The sequence below is a fragment of the Falco biarmicus genome, chromosome 17, assembly GCF_023638135.1.
Source record: "Falco biarmicus isolate bFalBia1 chromosome 17, bFalBia1.pri, whole genome shotgun sequence".
Lineage (NCBI taxonomy): Eukaryota > Metazoa > Chordata > Aves > Falconiformes > Falconidae > Falco > Falco biarmicus.
In genome coordinates, this window is record NC_079304.1 from 2378629 (window position 1) to 2399626 (window position 20998).

The 20998-nt window shown below is 60.4% G+C and overlaps 2 protein-coding genes across 4 annotated transcripts; one reads left to right on the forward strand and one right to left on the reverse strand.

Moving 5' to 3' along the window:
- The first annotated feature begins 34 nt into the window (after positions 1-34).
- On the forward strand, positions 35-7061 carry FTSJ3 (FtsJ RNA 2'-O-methyltransferase 3). 3 transcript variants are annotated; one of them, XM_056362143.1, is made up of 22 exons: positions 35-139; positions 675-801; positions 897-1002; positions 1203-1249; positions 1430-1509; positions 1705-1804; positions 1971-2165; positions 2245-2360; positions 2869-2973; positions 3152-3252; positions 3328-3408; positions 3498-3656; positions 3973-4108; positions 4216-4421; positions 4541-4661; positions 4758-4851; positions 5106-5259; positions 5358-5434; positions 5559-5661; positions 5806-5989; positions 6085-6179; positions 6462-7061. In XM_056362143.1, exons 2-22 carry the CDS (start codon positions 735-737, stop codon positions 6649-6651), a joined length of 2517 nt encoding a protein of 838 aa, XP_056218118.1. In that variant the 5' UTR covers positions 35-139; positions 675-734; the 3' UTR covers positions 6652-7061. The 3 variants fall into 3 exon arrangements, with proteins under 3 accessions (XP_056218118.1, XP_056218116.1, XP_056218117.1); XM_056362141.1 differs by lacking the exon at positions 35-139 and adding an exon at positions 293-345; XM_056362142.1 differs by lacking the exon at positions 35-139 and having other exon boundaries at positions 568-801.
- A 288-nt stretch (positions 7062-7349) lies between these two features.
- Positions 7350-20279, reverse strand: LOC130159997 (alpha-2-macroglobulin-like protein 1). The gene is given in 37 exon segments (XM_056362139.1): positions 7350-8011; positions 8469-8510; positions 8687-8789; positions 8893-8961; positions 9095-9185; positions 9281-9405; positions 9477-9692; positions 9792-10006; positions 10126-10282; positions 10450-10524; positions 10676-10835; positions 10969-11050; positions 11218-11394; positions 11567-11641; positions 11890-11941; positions 12131-12252; positions 12542-12668; positions 12745-12970; positions 13150-13294; positions 13538-13634; positions 13887-14090; positions 14268-14417; positions 14669-14814; positions 14897-14954; positions 15258-15485; positions 15652-15816; positions 15978-16087; positions 16796-16910; positions 16994-17123; positions 17212-17296; positions 17445-17598; positions 17722-17742; positions 18388-18440; positions 18744-18906; positions 19303-19492; positions 19933-20026; positions 20029-20279. Coding segments are annotated over 37 exon segments (4548 nt in total). The 5' UTR covers positions 20123-20279; the 3' UTR covers positions 7350-7979.
- Between the last annotated feature and the right edge of the window lie 719 nt (positions 20280-20998).

Here is a 20998-nt window from a genome sequence, read left to right on the forward strand (position 1 = left end):
CGCAGTGGCGGCGCCGGCGGGCGGGAAACCCATGCGCAGTGATGGCTCGCTCCGGTCGCGGCCTTGCCGCCATCTTCATACGGTCAAAGGAGGATGTCTCCGTGTGGCGAAGTGCCGGAGGCACAAAGACAGGTCGCAGGTGTGCCTCCGAGGGGACGCGTTGTCGTTATTGCTACCGTTATCGTTATCGTTCCTCTTTCTCCCTCCCGCGCCCGCCCGCCCGCCTGGTCGCGGTGTCGGGGCCGCGTCACTCCCAAGATGGCGGCGGGAGCGGAAGCGGAAGTCGGGCGGCCCGCGCGGGGTGCGCCGGGACGGCGGCGAGGGCACGCGGCGGCGGCGGGGGAGGTGGGGAAGGGGTCGGGACCCGGCTTGGGAGGCTGTGGGGGCACACAGCGGGGCCGGGGTGCGCCGGGGGGGGGGGGGCACCAGGGTGCGGGTAGTCCTCGGGGGGGCACGGAGGCTGGGGTAGGCTTTGGGGGGACATGAGGGCTGGAGTAGGCTGGGCACCGGTGTGCATATAGGCCTCGGGGAGCCACGGGGGCGGGCGTAGGCCTCGGAGGAGATACGGGGGAGCACTGAGGCAACGCTAGTGTTCACCTGGGGCGGTCACAGGGGGACACCGGCCCATCCCTCTCCTCTGCCCTGGGCTTACCACATCTGTTTCTCTCTCCCAGGTCCGTGCTGGTGGCTGACAGCAGGTCCTGACCCTGCGGAGGGCCTCACCCGGCACCACCATGGGCAAGAAAAGCAAACTGGGCAAGAGCCGGAGGGACAAGTTCTACCACTTGGCCAAGGAGACGGGTGAGGGGCCTGCCCGCTCGCTGAGAGGCACGGGGACTGCAGCCTGGTAAACTATAACACCAGCAGTCCCTAACCCACGGCCCTTGCTCCCACAGGCTTTCGCTCTCGCTCCTCCTTCAAGCTTCTCCAGCTCAATAGGAAGTTCCAGTTCCTGCAGAAGGCCCGAGCACTGCTGGACCTGTGTGCAGCCCCCGGCGGGTGGTGAGTGGTGTCAGGGTCTCAGGTCACAGCCCAGCCCTGCAGGTACCCAGGGGCACTGTAACAAAGCACCTTGTGTGGTTTTTGTTGTTGTGTCTCTGTCTTTGATGCCAAAGCTGATCCTAAACCCTTGGCAGCGCAGTTCAAGGCTGGGGGCTCTCCTGGCATCCTGCTGTAGCTTTGCTCCTCTCTGTTCTTTTTAGGCTGCAGGTGGCTTCTAAATTCATGCCAGTTTCCAGCTTGATCATTGGTGAGTGATGAGGCCTGGCAGGAGTGGACTGGGGTTAGGGACCTCCACTGCGGGCCCAAAGAAAGGAGATCCTGGACTGGGGGTCCTGGTAGGAGTAGAGGGTGGGTGGGAAAGTCATATGGGATAGGCTGGAGCCCAGTTTTGAGGGACTGTGATGTTCATATCTCTTCCTTACACCAGGGGTGGACTTGGTGCCCATCAAGCCCATTCCCAACGTGGTGACGCTGCAGGAGGACATCACTACTGAGAAGTGTCGCCAGGTACAAACCTCCCCTCTCTGCCTTGAGTGTCACATCCCAATCATGGTCTCAGCAGATCCATCTGTGATGGGAGTGGGCGGGTGTTTGCTATGGGGTAGGATGGAGGCAGGGGGCTGAGCTGACGTGTACACGGGGTGCTGCCTGTTGGTTCTTGCAGAGGGGTTAGTGGGACAAATGCATGTCCCCATCCTTCAGGCCCTGCGTAAGGAGCTGCAGACATGGAAGGTGGATGTGGTGCTGAACGATGGAGCACCCAACGTAGGAGCCAGCTGGGTGCATGACGCCTACTCCCAAGGTGAGCCATGCCCGGGGCTGGTGTGTGGCCTGGCATGGTCTGGGGGGGTACGAGGGCATGTCTCATACCCCAGCAGGGCAGGGTGGCAGTGGTGTGTGCTGTGGGGCAGGGAGCTGGGCGGTGGGGACAGTTGACAACTGCTGACTGTTTTTCTCCCGTGCTCCAGCCAACCTGACCCTCATGGCCCTGCGTCTGGCCTGTGAATTCCTCTGCAAGGGCGGCTGGTTCATCACCAAGGTTTTTCGTTCCCGGGACTACCAACCACTCCTCTGGATCTTCCAGCAGTTCTTCCAAAAGGTCCAGGCCACCAAGCCCCAAGCCTCCCGCAACGAGTCCGCTGAGATCTTTGTGGTGTGCCAGGGTGAGCAGCCAGGGGGACCTGCAGCCACTGGAATGGGACTGGGAAATACCGGCTGATAACTCTGATTTCTCCATCCCAGGTTATCAGGCTCCAGACAAAATTGACAGCAAATTTTTTGATCCAAAATACGCTTTCAAGGATGTGGAGGTTCAGACTAAGTCTGTTAGTGAGCTGGTCAGCAAAAAGAAACCAAAGGTATGAACAAGGTCAAATACACAAATGGGACTGGAGCCAAGGAGATTGTAATAAGCAAAGTTGCTCAGGAAAATGGAAGATCTGGGGATGCAAAGTGGTGGAAGAGCCAGTTAGAAGGCAGTACAGTAATGGGGAAACAATGACACAAGTTTTGAGGCTCAGGGTGGATCAGCAAAAGCCTCCCTACAATGGTTTACCACTGGGCTTGCATCTCTGCGAGGTACTTTTAGGACATAGGACAGTAAAGGCCATGTCAGGTGGCTTCAGCTGGGCAGGGAGCTGACACAGACCTCTATTGCCATTTCTTGGAGTCCGAGGTGGTACTGGGAGATGCCATGGAGCTGGCAGGTTGGGGCTGGTAACTTGTCCATGTCCCTAAGTCATGTGGGCACATCTAGGTGGACGTTGCACCAGGATATAAGTTACATGACATCATTCATCCTTTAGGGATGGTTGAAGCTGGTCGTATGTGCTTTCCTATAGCTGATACAGCTCCTTTCTCCTGTAGGCAGAAGGCTACGCAGATGGCGACATGACCCTCTACCACCGCTTCACCCTGATGGACTTCCTCAAGGCTCCCAACCCCGTGGACTTCCTCTCCAAGGCCAACGAGGTGAATGCCTGAAGCGAGGGGGGGGGCTTGGTGCCCCTGAGGTGTCCCCAGGAGCACAGAGCAATGAAAAGAGGGAGCTGGGTGCCCCAGCAATGGCCCCGTTTCTGTTCTTGTGGAGGCGGGGCAGGACAGGAGCTGTGGCTCAGGCATAACAGCCCTTTCCCTCTGCTCTTTCCAGATCACGCTGGGGGACGGTGAGCTGGAGAACCACAGCTCTACCACAGAGGAGCTGCGTCAGTGCTGCAAGGACATCCGGGTGCTGGGACGCAAAGAGCTCAGGTACTGGGGGAAACTGGGACAGGGCGTTATGCTGGGCCCAGTGGGTGTCTCATAACGGTCTGCCTTCCTGCACAGAGCCCTGCTGAACTGGAGGACAAAATTGCGGCGTTTTTTGGCGAAAAAGCTGAAAGAGCAGGCAAAGGAGCTGGACATCAAGTAGGAACACCAGGGCTGCCCCAGAGCACCAATGTGGTGGGATGGGCCTGCCACCAGGAGAGACGGTCTGAGCTCCTTCCTTTTGGCAGCCTGAGTTCTGGCGAGGAGGAGGAAGGCAAAGAGGAGGAGAAGAAGGAGAAGAAGACATTGCCAAGAGCTACAGCTGATGAGGTGGTGAAAGAGGAAGAGGAGGAGGTGGAGCTGGCGTTGGCGGAGATGAAGGCCAAGGAGCTGGCAGAGTTAAAGAGGTAAAAAAAGTCTCATGTGAAGAGAGATGGGGAAGCAGCAGGGCACAGGGGGGCTCCAGCAATGTGGACAGAGGGTACTAGTGTCAGAAGCTGTCCCTGTGTTGGCAGTGGGTGTGGTTTGTGGGTCTGGGGTCCTCAGGGTCGCCTGCTCCTCCAAGCAGGTGAAGCATCTATTCCAAGCTGGCGTGGGCCTCCTTTGTCCCTGGATAGGGGACCGCTCACAGAGGGATGACAGGGTGGCAGAGGCTGGGCCACTGGGATGGGTCTGTGTGGGGAGGGAGGCAATGTAGCCTCATTCCTTTGCCTCCTTCTCTAGAAAGAAGAAGAAGATCCTGAAGGAACAGCGGAAGCAGCGTGAGCGTGTAGAGCTGAAGATGGACCTCCCTGGTGTCTCCATCGCTGATGATGGTGACACCAGCATGTTCTCTCTCCAGACTATCCACAGGACGCCGGTGCGTGGGACAGGGGGAGGCCAGGCTCCCAGAGTCGTCAGGACTGGGACAGTGGTGGCCACATGGCTGACAGATGTAGCTTGTGACTCGTCTTACTTGCCTTGCAGCTGCTGAATGAGGTGACCCGGGGGGATATGGCATCAGCAGATGCTCTCTTGGAGATAGGACCTGCGGACGATGACATTTATATCTCGGATCACGAAGGAGAGGATGATGTGTCCCTGGCCAGTGATCTGGACCCAGAGGAGCTGCTTGAGATAGAGGCCCGTCAGCGCCGGCTGGAGCAGGAAAGGCGAGAGCAAGGTGCAAAGAGGTGAGAGCTGGGAGAGGCCTTCCTGGGACAGAGCCTTCCCTTGGAGCAGCTCCAGAGCCCAGCAGTGGGTACACCCCGTCCTGGCTGGGGGGCACTGATCCTGCAGCTGTTTGTCACAGGGTGAAGTTTAAACAGAAGGAAGAGGAGGAGGAAGGTGCGGAAGAGGAGAATCCCCTGCTGGTGCCCCTGGAAGAGAAGTCAGTGCTGGAGGAACGGCAGACCAGCCTGTGGTTTGGGAAGGTGAGTCCCGCTGGGCCGAAGTGACAGGGTAGCCACAGCCCTAGCAGCTCCCCGGGTCTGCCCTGTGTCCCCTGACCCGCTGCTCCCCATCCCCAGGATGCGTTTGCCGGCATCGAGGATGATGCGGATGAAGATCTGGAGCTGGGGCAGTCGCAGATGCTGGCTGAGAGACAGCGTGAGTCTCGGAGAGGTTAGTGGGGGCTGCATCACTGCGGGGGGCACAGAGGGACAGCCCCAAGGCCCAGTCTTGAGCACGGGAACAAACCATGACGGGATTGCTGCTCTAAGCAGGACAGGAGATCGACAGAGGTTGTTTCCAGCCTGTAGCGTTACATAGTTAACGCGATGGCATTTGTGTGGTGTGGATGTGCTGGTTCTCCAGAGGGACGATCTGCAGTGGGGTCTGCGTCAACCGTTTCTCACCCGGTGATTCCTCTTCCCCAGACAAAGCAACAAGGGAAGGGCAGAAGAAGAAGACGACAGTACCACAGGAAGAAGTTCCAGCTGAGCCCCAGCCTGCTGCAGGTGCAGGACCTGATGTTGATAAAGCGCAGGATGAGCAGAGCAGCGATGATGACAGCAGCAGCGATGAGGAGAGGTGAGGGCTGAGGTAGGGGTGGCCTGGCTGTTCTCCCCCAGCTCCGCAGTCCTGGAGAGCTGGGATGCGAGGACCCCAGCCCTAACCACTCTCCATAGGCCACTGACACCGGTGCAGAGGAAGCAGGGCCGTGTCGAGCCGTGTGGCTTCGAGGTGGTGCCCATTGAGAACCCAGGTGAGGCGGCGGTGCTGTCTGGACCCATGTGAGTCCCTCTTTAGGGACAGGAGGCAGGGACAGACTCTGCTTATGTGGGCTGGCAGGGCCGATTACAGGTAGATAATGTGTCTGTATGCTGCAGTGAAGAGAGCCCGTGTGCTGGACGCAGAGGGCCTGGCGCTCGGCTCTGTCATCGCCACCTCCAAAAAGGCCAGGAGGGACCTGATCGATGACTCCTTCAACAGGTACTTGCAACTGTGGGTGCTGGAGGCGGAGCAGTGTTCGGTCTCCCAACGGGAGACAGGTCATAGGGGTGGCAGATGTGTTGGTGTGGGGACTCCGTGTCCCGCTCACAACTCACCCAAGTGTCGTCCCCCCACCCCCCCCAGGTATTCCTTCAATGAGGATGAGGGAGAGCTGCCAGAGTGGTTCACAGAGGAGGAGAAGCAGCACCGGCGCAAGCAGATACCCGTAGACCGGCAGACGGTTGAGGCGTATCGGCAGCGCTGGCGTGAAATCAATGCCCGCCCCATCAAGAAAGTGGCAGAGGCCAAGGCCCGCAAGAAGCGGCGGGTGAGTGGGGTGTGGACCTGAACAGGAGCTCTGTTCCCCCTCCCAGCTACTCCGTCCCTCTTCTCATCCCGCTTGTCCCTCACCCTTGTCCCCAGATGCTGAAGAAGATGGAGCGGATGAAGAAGAAAGCAGAGGCCGTGGTGAGCACGGTGGATATCTCAGAGCGGGAGAAGGTGGCCCAGCTGCGGCGGTGAGTGCTGAAGCTGAGATCCAGATCCTTCATGTTGTGCTGGGCGGGTTCACGATGCCTTGTCCCTGCAGCCGCAGCACAGGGACAGCTCCTGTGCGTAACCTGGCAGGGCTGGCGGAGGCTGGGCTGGATCTGGGTGTAGGCTGAGGGGTGGCAGAGCAGGCAGGGGAGCCCCAACTTGGTGGGGCCCAATATTGGCTTTTGGCTACATCCCAAAACCACGTGCTGGAGCTGGGCTGGGGCGCTGGAGTCTCTGTTTCACCTTTTGCCGTTCTCCCACAGCATCTACAAGAAGGCTGGGCTGGCCAAGGAGAAGCGGCAGGTCACCTACTTGGTGGCTAAGAAAGGTGTAGGACCCCGGGTGCGCCGTCCTCCTGGCGTCAAGGGCCAGTTCAAGGTCGTCGACAGCCGCCTGAAGAAGGACGTGAGGGCACAGAAGCGCAAAGAGCAGAAGAAAAAACGCCATAAGTGATGTGGGACCGCCTCCATCCTCAGCAAGGGACTTGGCTTGGGGCAGGGCTGGCTCCTGTCTTCCCGCTGCAGCCTCGGGAGCGGCCAGCTTGCCCAGCCACTCTTGCCCCATTGTGGGGACAGGGCTGTGACCTGACCACACGTTCCTGTTAGTCCGTGCCTTCATGTGACATTGCCTCCTGTCCTCCGGTGGGTCAAGGAGGGTTTATATCTGGCCACATCTCCAGGTCTCGCTGTTGCTGGCTCTGCTGGGAGACTCTGGGCCCTGTGGAGATGGCTCAAGCATCCACACCAGCCCTCGCTGTCTCCAGAGAGGTTGTGGCTCAGGGGTATGGCTCCCTGGGCCATATTTGTCACCGAGGGCACAGGACAACCGGTGCCAGCAGCATTAAACCCTGGTCTGAGGCTGCAGCAGGATGTGTCCTGCGTCTTGGCGAGGTGAGGGCCCTGCACTGTGCGCTGCCCCGTCCTTCATACACCAAGAGGGGACCGTCGGGTGGGTGAGTTCTGCCTCGGGGGAACCCACCTGGGTTTGTCTGGCAAAGAAGCTGAGCAGCGACTGACTCACCTGGCAGCCAGCCGGCCTGACCGACACAGTCCGCAGCAGCCCCCCATCCCAGCCCCCCGCCCCAGTCCCCCTCCCCCTCTGGGTACCATGAGTTTAGGAAAACAGAGACCCCAAGAGAAAAGATCCACTTCGAGCAAATGTATTTATTTAAACCCTGGGGAGGGGACGGTGGCTTCTCTCTGTCAACAAGCACCTGAATCTGTTTTGATGGTGTGTCCCCAGGTCCCCCTTGGTGACAGTGGCACCATTTTCATGCCAAGGAGGGGACCGGGGTGGCACCTTGAGTCCCAGAGAGAACAAGATGGGGTGAGTGGCGGTGGAGATTTGCTGGGGAAGGGACAGTTGGTCTGGCAGGAGGGAGGAGGTCTTGGTCACACTCGGGCACGCTGAGGAGTGGAGAGGCCAGGCCTGGTGCCCCAGAGCTCCCTCGGGGCGCCCCGTAAAGCTGCCGCTGCTCAAGTGACGACAAAATATCAGCGGCAGGGACTTGCAGAGCAGCCAGTGGGGTCAGCCCCTCGGCCGTGGCTCCCTTGGGTCCTGCTGGGGTGGGGGCTGTGCTGCAGGGGGAAGTGGCAGAGTCTGGAGCGAGCCATGCTGTGCTGGGTGCGGCGGTGCTGTGAGCACCTCTGGGCCGTGTTCTGGCCCCGTGGAGGGTCAGGGTTGTGGCCAGGGTGGGAGCAGAGACTGTTGGCCGTCCTGGTCCTCGGTGGCTGAGGGAGGTGGAGTGAGCAGAGGGACCAGCTGCTAGGCTTCAGGCTGTGCTAGAAGTTTCCCTGCTCCTGACCGTCAGCCACTTCAAAATCAAATCCAGGCATGCCATGAGAAGAGCGCCCCTCTGCACCCCCAGCCCCTCTCGGCTGCCCCTGTCCCTCCAGCTGAGCTCCATCCCTCGGAGCATAGTGTCTCTTCCCCTGTGTGACCCCAAACCCATGGCTGGGAACCTCCATAAGGTGCTCAGGAGGAAGGCCAGGACTGCGGGGGAGCCTGAGCCCCCTCGAAGAGGCACAGCTCCTCTCTGAACCCCACAACCTGGGTGCTGGGTCCTCCCTGACCTCTAGCCCCTCAAGCTTCAGCCAGCAAGTCCAGATCAATCAACCCAGGGCTCTTGGCTGGGCTCCTCCATCCCCACTCCCTGCCCTCCTTCCCCTGGGTCCAGGGGCTCAGCACAGCCCAGGTTGGCCCTGAAGGGTCAGGGGGGGGGTCCCCATCGGGGTCCCAACGGTGGGTGACCCGTCTGCCTTGTCCCCTACCTGAGCTGCAGGGCGCACTGTAGGCAGCATCCGTGCGGTCACCTGCAACAGGAAGGATGGTGAGCAGCAGGCTCAGGCTGAGCCGTTCTGTTAACGAGCTTTGGCTCGTCAATGTGAACTGGAAGCTCAGCCGGACCCGCGCTGAGGCACTGCGGTTGGACGGGAAGGGCTGGCAGTGAGGCCGGGCACCGCGGGGCCACGTCCCCAGCAGGGCTCACCCGTCTCGTAGTAGTCATACAGCGTCACGGTGGCTGGCTGGAGGTTCTTCACCGGGAAGTCCTGTGTGGCGGCGAAGGCAAAGGTCTCCTCCTCCTTGGTCAGCTGCGGAGATGACCCAAGGGTGAGGTGCAGCCATCCGCCACGGGGAAGCACCCCCACGCCCCAGCACGTGGGGTCCTGCTCCTGTCCCTGCGCCCCATCTCACCTGGTCCAGGTAAATCGTCACCTGGTTGGGCTGCACCTCCACCTTCTTCACCAGGTTCTGCCTCTTCAGCTGGAGGAACACAGCTCAGGATGGGCAACAGCCACTCCGGTGGGTGCCCCAGCACCCTAAGGGGCAGGGACTGGGGTAGGGTGGGTGCCCCGCTGGGGCAGAGGGGGTCCTGGGGGCAACGGGAGCTTCTCACCTCCACCACAGAGCTCTTGTCCGGGATGTAGCCAGACGGCAGCTTGGCCTCGATGACAACCATGTTGGTGGCAGGACGCTCCCCAGCGTACCTGCAAGGGCAGAACCCCGGGGTGGGTTGGGGTCTGCCCTTGCTCCTTGGTGGCCCCCGGCCCCCCCAGACGTGGGGGGCAGCTGCAGCCCCTACCGTGCCCGGAGGAGGAGGTGGAAGCGGGCCCTGGCGTCCCCCGTGCACTGCCCAGGCTCCGTCTCCACGTGGAGGTCAAACGTGCCGGTGCTCGGAGGGGGTGGCACGTTATAGCGCAGGGTCACCTGGGGTGACGAGAGAGTTCGAGCCACCCAGCGGGCACTGCAGGGGGCCAGGGACCCCAGGCTGTACCAACCTGTACCAGGGCACAGCCCTGCCCGCGGGCTCGCACCCCGTACGTCCCCGGCAGCTCGTGCAGAGCCGCCCGCTGCAGCACCAGCCGGTTGTTGTTGTGCAGGACAAAGTCCTGTGTGGTGCCCGTGGGGGATGTCACCGTCACCATGAAGTCCCCGTTGTTGCCATATGTCAGGGCAGCATACTTGGCCAGGGCTTGCAGGGCCACCACGGTGTCCTGGGCATGGAGAAAGCACCGAGCCAGGGTCACCCCTCGCTGCCGATCCAGGGAGAGGGGGATGCTTTGGAGCAGCTCCGTGGACCCTGGTGTTGGTACCTGCGTGGAGGTGAAGCCCCCGTGGGGGTTTTGCTGCTTGCTGAGCCAGCGGACAATTTGGGAAGCAGTCCCCAGGTCGGCAGAGGACACTTGGGGCTGGGAGAGGTAGGCCAGCAGGACGTAGGCAGTCATCTCCACTTCTGCCGGAGCGGCGGCAGCCCAGGAGTCAGAGGGAGTCAGAGCCTTCCCCTTTCTCTGCCAGTGGAGCTGCCCCTCTGGGAGAGAAGGGGGTGGGAGCTCAGCCCCCTGCTCCTGGGGTTCCCGGGGTGGGCTGGGGTGGCCCAGGCAGAGGATGGCACTGCCCGGAGGTACCACCGCCTGCACCGGGTGGTACCTGTGCTGGTGCTGTGCTGGGCCAGGCTCCGCAGCTGGGCTTGCTGCTGCTCCCAGCGCCCTGCCAGCCCAAAGACGTAGGCGAGCAGTGCCTGCGTGTAGGGGTTGTCCGTGGCCGAAGCCTCCAGGCACTGCAGGGCTGAGCTTACCTTTGGGTCCTGGCAGGGAACAGAGTCAGGAGCCAGCCCACGGGCACAGGAATCACTCAGAGACCCCAGTGAGACTAGTTGCGCCCAGGTCAGGCTAGAAGGTGGCCTGGAACAGCCGGACTCCCTGCCCCACCATCCATCCCCAGCCACTCCAGGGAAGATGGGGTCATCCTCACCGTTGGGGACAGCCCCAGCTCCAGCATCGCAGCAGTGACATAAGCTGACAATGAGAGTTCATCCGAGACGCCACCCTGCAAAGGGGACAGCAGGACACGGGTCTGGCCAAGGTGTGCCACTGGCACAGGGACCCCTCCTCTGCCTAGACCACGTGCTGGTGACATGCTGGGGTCAGCCCAGCTCTGGCCGTGTGTCCCCATCTCCCACCCCAGCCCACCCACCCACCTGCAGGGCGTTGTTGAAGAGCTTTCCCACGCTGCGGAAGCAACCTGTCTGCTGCTGCTGCTGCTTCTGCAGCCAGCGCAGCGCATCCGTGATGTGCCGCTCCTCGATGGCCACGTAGGCTCTGGCTTGCCCGAAGGACTTGAGGACAAACGCCGTCAGCCTACGAGCCAGAGACATCAGAGGGATGGGAGACCCAGGCTGGGGTGTGCTCGGTGGCAGGGGGAGCCCTGAGGTGGCCGGTCCCTGGAGGGACGCTGCTGCAGAGCCTGCCCGAGCCCCCTGGGGTCCCTCACCACGTATTGCCCGTGGAATCGCTCTTCCCGAAGGCGCTGTAAGAGCCGTCGTCGTGTTTGTAGAGCAGCTCTCGCTGGTACCCTGTGGGGAGGAGATAGGGATGAGTCTTTACAGCCCCAGGGGACCTCGAGACAGCCCAGACCCCCCACCCCGGGGTGCAGGTGGAAAACGGGGAGAGGCACTGTCGGGTGGTGGGGTCCCTCCGCGGCGAGGCAGGGTGGGATGGGGAGGGGCCCAGGGGTGCTCACCGCTCTGCAGGAAGCCCTGCGCCTTGGCGCGGATCTCGGGGAGCAGCTGCCCGCTCTTCTCCAGGTACTGCTGGATGTAGATGTTGGGGGCGAAGCGAACCATGTTCTGCTCCCCGCAGCCGTAGGGCATGGCCAGGAGGCGGTCCAGGTTCTGCAGAGCGTTGCCCATGATGTCACCTGTCCCAGGGGGACATGGGGAGCACCATCATCAGCTGCGCCCCCCCTACTACCTACCCTGTATCCCCTTCCATCTCAGCTCCAGGTGGTCTCACCTCCCGCTGAGCTTGGGTCCTGGAGCTCTGCACCCTCCCCGGCCCAGGTAGTCCCTGGGCCCCCACCGGTCCCTTACCCATCACGGTGACGTGGGCTCGCTGGGAGCCCTCTAAGATGTTTTCAGGAACCTCCAGGGAGATTTCTTCAGTGACTGTGGGGATGGAGGGTGATGACAGTGGAGATGCCCAGCTCCTCCTGGTGTGGCCCCACAGCACCCTTGCCCACCCCCTTCCTGCTCCAACCTTCCTTGGGCTCAAGGCTGAGTTGCAGCATCTCAGCCAGAAGCCCCCAAGGACGCTGGTCCTTGGCTTCTCTGGCTTGGTGGCCCTCACGGCCAGTGGCCAAGCATCCCTGCACCATGTCCCCACAGCACTGCCGGCCACCCCCAGCTGGTCCTACCTTCCTGGCAGAGCAGGGAGCTGTGTGCCTTCTCCACCAGGATTCCTCCAGGCTGTGAGGAAGCAGCATCAGAGTTGGTCAGAAGGGACCAGGTCTGTGTCCCTGTTCCCCAGGGTCATGCCTGCAGCCTGGGCTTGGGGCTGGGTGCTGTTCCACTCCTGGTCCTCCCACTGCAGCCCAAGGGCTGCTCGGACCCTGTCCTCAAACCTGTCCCACTTTCCTCCTCCGTAACCCATCTGACCTGCACCAGCAAGGGCTTTATCACGGTGTCCATGCGCCCCTGGGCTGGCACCACGGGCACCTCGTTGCCACAGAGCTCCTTGGAGCTGAGTGCCTCAGTGCTGATGGTGATGTTCACGTCCCCTGTAGATGCAAACGGGACAGTTAGTCCCCACGGAGTCCCCAGCTCACACCACAGCCCCATGGGCTTGCATCAACCCTGGGGCTTTGTGTGGGGCTGGCTGGATCAGGACGGGGGTCACCAGGTTGAGGAGCAGTGCTGGGAGGCAATGGGGAGGGTAAAAGTGGAGTGGAGGAGAGCTTCCCAGGTGACACTGCATTTGCTCCCATCCTCTCTGCCCACCCCCTCCTCCAGGAGGGTCCCCAAGCAGCAGAGCAAGGGGGTCCCCTTCATGACCCTGGTGCTCCATACCCAGGCTGGTGGCTCGCACGCCCCATCGGAAGGTCCTCGCCTCATCTGCGCAGATACAACCACTGTACACCTCGTCCGTGACTGCTGACACCTCCAGCTCTGCCGACTCTGCCAGTGTCACCTGAACCTGCCAGACCATGGCCACGGCTTCATCAGCCCCCGCCAGACCCCAGACCCAGGACCCCCTCCCCGGCCCCGCTCACCCGCAGGCACTGCCGCAGGTAGTTGAAGACGGTGGCCACGAGGGTGAAGGCTTCATGGCGGACCACAGCGTAGGGCAGCGCCAGCTCCACAAAGAAGGGCTTGAAAACTGTGAGGGTGGTGGCAGGGGCCAGCCCCAAGCCCAGCGGGGATGTGCAGAACATCCCAGCTTCCCACTGGGTGATGGCATCGGGCACTGTCACAGTCACCTCTGCAGAGCCCACCTCCCTACGGGATGGAGAACATCAAGAGGCCACCCCACCACGTTCACCCACAGGTCATGTCATCCCCAGCTAGGCTGGTTCACTGCCTTTGGGAGAAGGAGCCATCCTGAGGTCCCCAACCTCCCTCCATGCAGAAAGGGAGGTGGGGAGAGGACCAGGTCCATGAGGATCATCCTCACTCACCCCACAGGGACCAGGTCCCACAGCCACGTCTCTGGGAAATATGTCCGGGGTGCTGGTGGCTCTTCCTGGACAGAGTTGACTGGGGTAGAAATGTGCATTACTTCTGGGGTAGTCCGAAAAGAGGTGACACGGATATCTAAGTCACCTGGAAAAGGCAGAGCAGAAATTAGGTCCACAGCCATCAGCATCTCAGCTGGACTTTGCCTCCAGGCAGCACAAAGTTGGCCAAAATCCTTTCCAATCCTCTCCAGTCCCTTCGATGCCGAGTGTATTTTCAGGAGGGCTCTAAATCCCCCCGAGGACATGGGAGCCAGGACTGGGCACCAGTTCTTTGCTCTTTCCTCCCCAAAGGGCTCAGTGGAGCGAGCAACCTGAGGGCTGTGCTGACCTAGGGGACCGTGGGAACCTGCCCTCCCAGGCAAGCCGAGCCTCTCTTTGCACGCACGGCTGGTGTTGGCATTGGTGAAAAGTTTCAGTGCCGCGTTCTGTGAAAAAGAAAAGAGGTTGTCCACCTCTGAAACCCAGCAGGAGGAACATCCCCATCCCAGCAGTAAATGGCCACAGGGATGCAGAAGACGACAAGTGGAGGTAGACTGAGATCCATGGGAAAGGGAAAGAACTTTGCCACAAGTGTGGCTTTCCCAGGATGTTGCTGTGCTTTCCCAGCACCCTGAGTGAACCACTACCGGCTTCTGGATGAAGAAGAACCATGTGGCATGGGTGGGCAGGGCCTTTACCTGAAATAACTTGTAGGTGTCCATCTGGGAATGCCTCCAAAACCCGAAAGGCCCCCTTCGAGGGGGAAAGAAGTCTCGCTGCCTTGGTACCCATGGGGGGATGGGAATGGCATAGTCAGGGAAATAGCCCCAGGAAAATGCTGAACAGGATGGTGGGTCCTGAATGCTTCCAGGGTAGTTGAATTCAGGGAGTACTTGGTAGACCTGGGAATAGATACGTGTGCTAGGAACAACACCAGCCAGGCACCTACCCCCTGCCCAGGAGCCACCAAGACACTGAGTCCCCGCCGGGGGGTCCAAGCCAACGTCATCTCTTCCCCCCACCATCCCAGGCTGGTCCCTGGGGCTGAAGCAGGGGCCCTGGGCAGTGCCACCACTCACCGCCTTCGCGTTGAGCTCAGCCTCGGGCTTCAAGAGCAGCACGCTGCGGTCCACGGCACGGATGGCACACAGGGACCCTGGGGCAGCCTCCAGCTCCAGCCTCAGCACCGAGCTGGGCAGAGCCCGGTCCTCCGAAAAAGCCATCTTCACCTGGGGAGGGACAGAGGCATCAGGGGGCAAGGGCAGAAGGGGAGCCACCTCTCACGGAGGAGCAGGACCAAGCCACGGACATGGAGGTCCCTTCTAGACAAGGGTAAAATCAGGCGGGTGGGTTTGTGGATCAGGGCATGGGTGAAAGAGACTGTGATACTGCAGCACGTCTGGAGCAGGATGGAGCTCAGGGCATGCAGCTATGGACAAGCCATGGAGCAATTCCCCCAGCTCCAGCAGCCTCCGCTCACCTTGTTGGGGAAGCACTTGGCCACGCTGAGCTCGGTGCTGTCAGCCACCATCTCCCCGTTGGGCAGCACCACGTAGCCCAGCACCTTGGCCGTGGGTGCCAGCTCGGGGCCGATGGGCAGCTCCAGGGAGAAGGAGCCTCTCAGCCCTGCGCCGTGGGAAGGGAGGTGACATGAGGAGCAGGCAGGGAGAGCAAAGCCTGCACAGCCCATCCGCGCCTCAGGACCTACCAGCCTCTGCAGGCAGCTCTTTCCTGAGGACAGTGGCAATGGTCCCCTTGGCCAGGACCTGCAGAGGAGGAGATGGGAACAATGAAACCGATGCTGAGCGGGGAACCACAATGCCCTGACTGAGGACGGACTGAAGGGTGACAGTGTTAGGATAGATTTTGACCTTGGCCAGCCTCCAGCCCCCCCAGTATCTCCCACTGGCATGCAGGTCCAACAGTGCCAGCAGGCACCTCAAGCGTTGGTCCCACACTCTAACCAGGACAGCTTATCATCTTGTCCTCAGAGATGTGTGTGTAGATGTGGACCTTCACGTCCACCCACCCTAACGCCTGCTGCCCTCCCTCCCCAGGCCAGGGCTCACCAGGAAGATCACATCCAGGCTCTCCAGCTGAGTCCCCAAGGCTTCCTTGCTGAAGATGTAGTCCACCCCAAGCTGCTGGGGCTGGCCACAGGGCAGCTCGCCCGCCAGCCGGTGGATCTGCAGGAAGCTCCTGCTCACCGAAAAGAAGGGGCTGAGGTACATGTCAGCATTTTGGTAGGTGAGTGTCGGGTCATTGTTTGGGGTGTGAGCTGTCTCGTTGACCTGACCCTGAGCAATGGAAGTGGAAATCAGGATGGTGAAACCATCCAGCAGCCCGTGAGGTGCTGGTCCTGGTGCCAGGCATCGCTGGTGCAGGCTTGGAGCGGTGCCCAGCCCTGTACTACTGGAGAAAGCAGCATGAGGACCCTCGAGGGGCGGGAGATGGGTCACTTACATGCAGGGAGACTGTGCCACTCCAACCAGCGGTGTCCAGCTCGAAGGAGGCTCTCCCCGATGCGTCTGTCAGGAAGGTCTGTCTTGTCTGTTTTCCTTGCTGGCTAACGATGAGCAAGAGCTGCTTCTGCGGCAGCGCGGCACTGTCAGCTCCCTTCAGCAGCATCTGCACCACCAGGGGAGGGGAGATGCTCCAGGCTGGGCTGCAGCCATGGGGCAGAGGGCAGGGGTGGGCGAGCAGGGCTGGGTGTCAGCAGGAGCAGGACTGGGTGCAGCAGGGGAGCCCTGCGGTGTGGGGGGATTCCCCCCCCCCCCCCCCCCCATTACCGTCCCGGTGTAGGGGATGCCCAGCTTGTAGAAATCATCAGTGTTTTCAAATGTGACAGTGAAGATTTCAGGTGAAATCTTGAAGCTCTTGGAGTTTTTCAGCTCCAGCCCTGTGGAGAGGGAGTGGGGAGCTGAGGGTGTTGTGGGGACACAAGGCACAGGTCAGCTGCTGCCAGCTCCCCTGTTGGGGTGCAGAAGAGGTCCCGAGACATTTTAGGCTTTCCCTCTGCATCCAGCACATTTTGCACCTCTCAGAAGAAGAGCAAAACCTTTGCGTCATGTTTTAGACCTAAAACCAGGGTGCAGGTGGCTGCAGAGCCTTCAGAAAAGGCTCTTCACCAAAGCACCATGGTGCAGGGTCACCTCAGTGCCAGTGGGCCCAGGAACATCCCTTGGTCTTCTCTTTTTTCTGAAGCCAAGCTGCCAGCAGTCATTTCTAGTGTGACCGAGGTGGTGGGTGAGGGGTTAGCTCGAAGAAGGAAGCCACGCTGCCAGCCTGGTTGAACCCACTGTTCTGCATTGCAAGGACTCAGCTTGCTGCTGGCTGTGGTGTTGCTGGATCTTGGAAAGGCATTTTTACCTCCTGACCGTGTCTCTGGTCAGAATTAGGAGTATTGCCCAGCTGACCTGGCTCACAGCCTCTCCTGGACCTGGTCCTTGCACGTGTGCACCCCTAAATCACAGCGTTGCGTTTGGGCTTCCCTGGAGAAGACCAGTACCCCCATGCCACGAGCATTTGGGTGCATGCAGGGATGGACGCAAAACCACGCACCAGCAGCAGTGCCCATTCCTGAGCAGGAGAACACCACCGTCCCTACCTGTCCCATCCTCCACCAGCGATGCCTGGACTTGACATTGCTTCTCATACATGGAGCTGGTCAGGTTGAAGGCAGTCAACAAAATCTCTGTGGAAAAGCAACCGTTCTTCTCCGTCTGGAGAGAGAGAGGCAACGCCATCAGCCACAGTGCTGGGAAGGGGCTGTCCTGGTGGCACCCACATTCTTGGCTGTGCTCACCTGCCCGCTAACCTCGATGCAGTTCTCTTTCTGGGGGGCACCGTTATGTCTATACAGGAACGTGATGGGCCTGAGGGGCTGGCACAAGGTGGCCTGGACCTTGCCCTGAACGGGCTTCCCGTAGGTGTAGCTGTTGGGTGGAGGGTGGTGAGGATATGCCTGATGGACTGCGTCGTGTCAGATCCCCCCACCCCTTCCCTCCTCCCGGCACAGCTCACCGCCCACAAATCTCTATCTGGAACTTCTCGTCCTTCACCAGCACCACGGCAGGGACATCAATGGTCACCTCAAATTTGGGCAGCACTGATGGAGAAGCAAAAGGAGAGAGGGTTGTTGCTCACAGGACGAGGACAGCGGTGCCTGGGTGGCCAGGGGGACCAAGACATGGTGCCCACAAGGACGTGCCAAGGTGGGCCTCCCACCCTCTGTGCACCTCCCAGTCCCCGTGTACCATATTCCTCCACGCTGAAGGTGTGGGTCTTCCCCTCCGCCTCAATGGTGTAGGTGCCCAGGGCTGGCTCCGTATCCAGTGGGAGGGACAGCTCCACGATGCCCTGACGCGGGGTCACCTTCTGCCACTGCGCAATGCGGTTCCCACTGGGATCCTGCGCATAGGGACACGCGGTATCGGCACCCCGCAACAGCCCGGGGCAGCATTATGCCTCCTAGCCATGCCGCCTTCCCAAGCCCACACCACCCAGGAGCCTCCCTCCACCTCCCAAACTGACCTTCAGGAACACGAGGGGCAGCTGCAAGGCAAAAAGAAGATGGTTAGAGGAGAAATTCAAAGCCTTCCTGGGGTCTCACCAGGGTAGGGACATCCATGGAGCCATGGATGGAGTAGAGGGAGAGTTATTTGTGGGATGCTGAGAGCTTCCAGCCCTTCAGTTTGCTTTGGGATTGATTTTGAGCCTGTGGGCAGCTCTAGCTGGGATGATGGGAGAGGTGGCATCTCCTAGTGCCTTCGCAAGAAGCCAGCAACCGTTTCATCTGGGAACCTCCCGCACTTCCAGAGACTCAGACGATTGTTCATGGTGCCGGAGACTGAGCTCGCCTGTGATCCTGGTACCCGCTGACTTGATGGCTACCAATAGCCTTTCCCCACTTCCCACTCACCATTGCCACATCCCTAACCGAAACTTTAAGTGGGTATGTTCCCATGTCAAACGTGTGATTCTGCTTTCTCTTTCCTTAGCCTGCTGAAGCCTGCGTGAACAACACAGGGCATCCCTGCCCCTGGGGAGCGCAGCCACGCAGGCAGAGCTGGCTGGGGCAGGATTCCCAAGGGGAAAGGCACCGGCTGACTCCCACACCTCTCTCATGGCTTGCCGAGACTGTGGGAGGGCAGTGCGAGGAGCCCTGTCACCTCCCCCCTTCCCCAGCCCTGCTCTCACCTTCTCACTGCTGGGAGTGAAGTCTTTATCCAAAGAGACGATACGAAACTTCACTGGAAAGAGCAAACAGGGATGCAGGAGTGAGTGCATCCGCAGGGAGGGGGGTTCCCCATGGGGAAGGAGGATGGAAATCCACCCTGCGCCCTGCAGTGGGGCACTGACCCCTAAGCAGCACAGCCTCCAGCACTGCCAGCATGTCCTGGCATTGCCCTGGGCCAGTGCTGGGGGTCTCCGTGCATCCCAGGATGAGCCCTGCTATTTCCATGCAGCGCAGGAGCAAGGCTGAGCCTCCTGCATCCCTCTCCCACTACGTCCTTCAGCCCAGAGCAGAGTGGTCCACCTGGCCCCTCCCTCACCTTGCTGTCCAGGCTTGTAGACAGCCTTGTCTGTCTGTATGAAGATCCCAGGCTTCAGGGCTCTCAGCATCACCTTCTTCTTCTTGGAGACATCCAGGGAATCTCCTTGGATTGAGATGTGCAGGTCTACAATTTCCTCCTTCCCTTTGGTAGGGGCTGGAACCTGCCAGGGGGAACACCAGGGTGAGGACAAGGGATATGCCATGGCCAGGATGCTCTGCTCACTCTGAGTACCCCAGAGCACTCCACACCCACAAGGACACCTTCCCCAAGCTAGGATCTGGGAAGAAATGCCCCTCCAACACCCTGCCCTAGTCTGCAGGTCTGCTAACTGGGGGATTATTTTAGCTACTGAATGTCTGGGCTGAGCCTAGAGTCGTTTTGCCTGTGTAGGGGATGAGATCCTACCAACAGATGGGGAAGTCACCCCTGCCTCCAGCCCTGCATGGGACCACAGCCCTGTGCTCATGGGAGCTGGTGGAACCTGCGCTGCATGGAGACAACAGGGTGTCCAGAGCATCCCCCTCCATGCTTACGGCTGTGCGTGGGTGACACTCACGGGGAAGGTAAGGTTCAGGTACAGATGAGGCTCCTGGACCTTCCTCTCCAGCAGAGTGATGTTATGGGTCCTGTCTTCTCTCTGCAGCTGGACAGTCACCTGGACAGGCTCGGAAAGGCCACTGAGATGGACCCACAGCATCGCTGTGTGTGGGTGGTACATCACAGCTGGGGATGTGACCACGTAACTCCTGGCAAGGCGAAGTGCTGACATGAGAGGTGTGGCAACGAGGCACATCCCGGTGCAGACCTCGTGGAGGTCTTGAAGAGCTCCCAGGTGCACAGAAACTGGTTCTGGGGTACAGGGCCACCTCCCCCAGCCTCCCCACTCTGCTTCTGGGCTCCCCTTGGCTTCTCAGCTCAGCAAAGCAGAAGCCCTGCGCACACATCTGCTGCAACTGAGGTTGCACCTGCAACAAACCATCCCAGAGCCACCGGCCCCAGCAGCAGCCCCAGGTGCCATGTCCTCAACGCTCACGGGCAGGGGCAGCCCACCAGCCCGAGCGTTTCCACCCTGGCCAACAATCCCACGCAGGGGAAGGATTAGCTCCCGCTACGTATGACCAAGGAGCCAAGACTAAGCGCCCTCCCCGCAGGCACGGACAGACAGACGGACATGGAGAGGGCTTACGGCGCTGCAGACGCCCCAGCTGTGAGGTGCAGGAGAAGGAGCAGCAGGACAGGCAGGGCGGCTGGGGACCTCATGTCTCCAGTGCAAGCAGGCATCGGAGACAGCCACAGCCTCCTTCTCCAGGTGTTGGATTGCCGTAGACCTGCGTCAGCTCTGCTGCAGGAACTGAAACGAGATCTTTGCTTTCCATGCAGTGAGCAAACAAGGGCTGGCAGAGGGATCCGGCGTGGAGCGGCAGATATAGCCAAGGCAATGTTTACCATCTGCCCACAGCTTCCTGGGTTCAAGGCTCTGACGGATTTTTGCAATTTGAGGAAAGGTTCCCGAAGAGGTTCAAAACCAGGGGGCAGGACCCACCTCCACACTGGTTTTCTGGGAAATGAGGGCAGGAGTGGGAATGAGTTCCCCAAATGAAAGCAGGCAGCACATCGTGAGAACAGTCTGTGAGCTGGTGGCGATTTCGCGGAAGGGCTCGTTTCCAGGTATTGCAGATAGAGCCGAGCAGTAGCCATTTGGGCTGGCCACAGGTCTCGGGCTTTTTTTGCCCAGTTTCCTCCAATTTCAGCAAATTTTGGGGCACAGGAGCAGGACGGTGTTGGGCTGCCGTGCCAGCTCCCCTAGCTCTCATTCCTCTGGGTGCCTGGGAACTGAACACTGGCCGGGGCAGGGGCTGAGCCACCTCTTTCTGTCCTGGTGGGAGTTTCAAAACTTAATTCCTTTCAATACCTAAAGGGGCCTTATAAGAAAGATGCGGACAGATTTTTTAGTAGGGCCTGCTGTGATAGGACATGGGGGTAAGGGTTTTGAACTGAAAGAGGGGAGGTGCAGATTAGCTATTAGGAAGAAATTCCTCACTGCGAGGGTGCTGAGGCACCGGCGCAGGTTGCCCAGAGGAGCTGTGGACGCCCCATCCCTGGAAGTGTCCCAGGCCAGGTTGGACGGGGCTTGGAACAACCTGGGCTAGTGGAAGGTGTCCCAGCCCATGGCAGGGGGTTGGACTGGATGATCTTTAAGGTCCCTTCCAACCCAAACCGTTCTGTGAATTTAGGAAAGTTGAGGCAGCTCC

What these genes read in the sequence shown, in the direction of transcription:
- FTSJ3 (XM_056362143.1), top strand. Translation starts at nt 735, where the DNA reads ATGGGCAAGAAAAGCAAACTGGGCAAGAGCCGGAGGGACAAGTTCTAC. An exon ending in CCACTTGGCCAAGGAGACGG is followed by an intron (nt 802 to 896) that starts GTGAGGGGCCTG and finishes TTGCTCCCACAG; the next exon opens with GCTTTCGCTCTCGCTCCTCC. An exon ending in CTGGGACGCAAAGAGCTCAG is followed by an intron (nt 3,253 to 3,327) that starts GTACTGGGGGAA and finishes CTTCCTGCACAG; the next exon opens with AGCCCTGCTGAACTGGAGGA.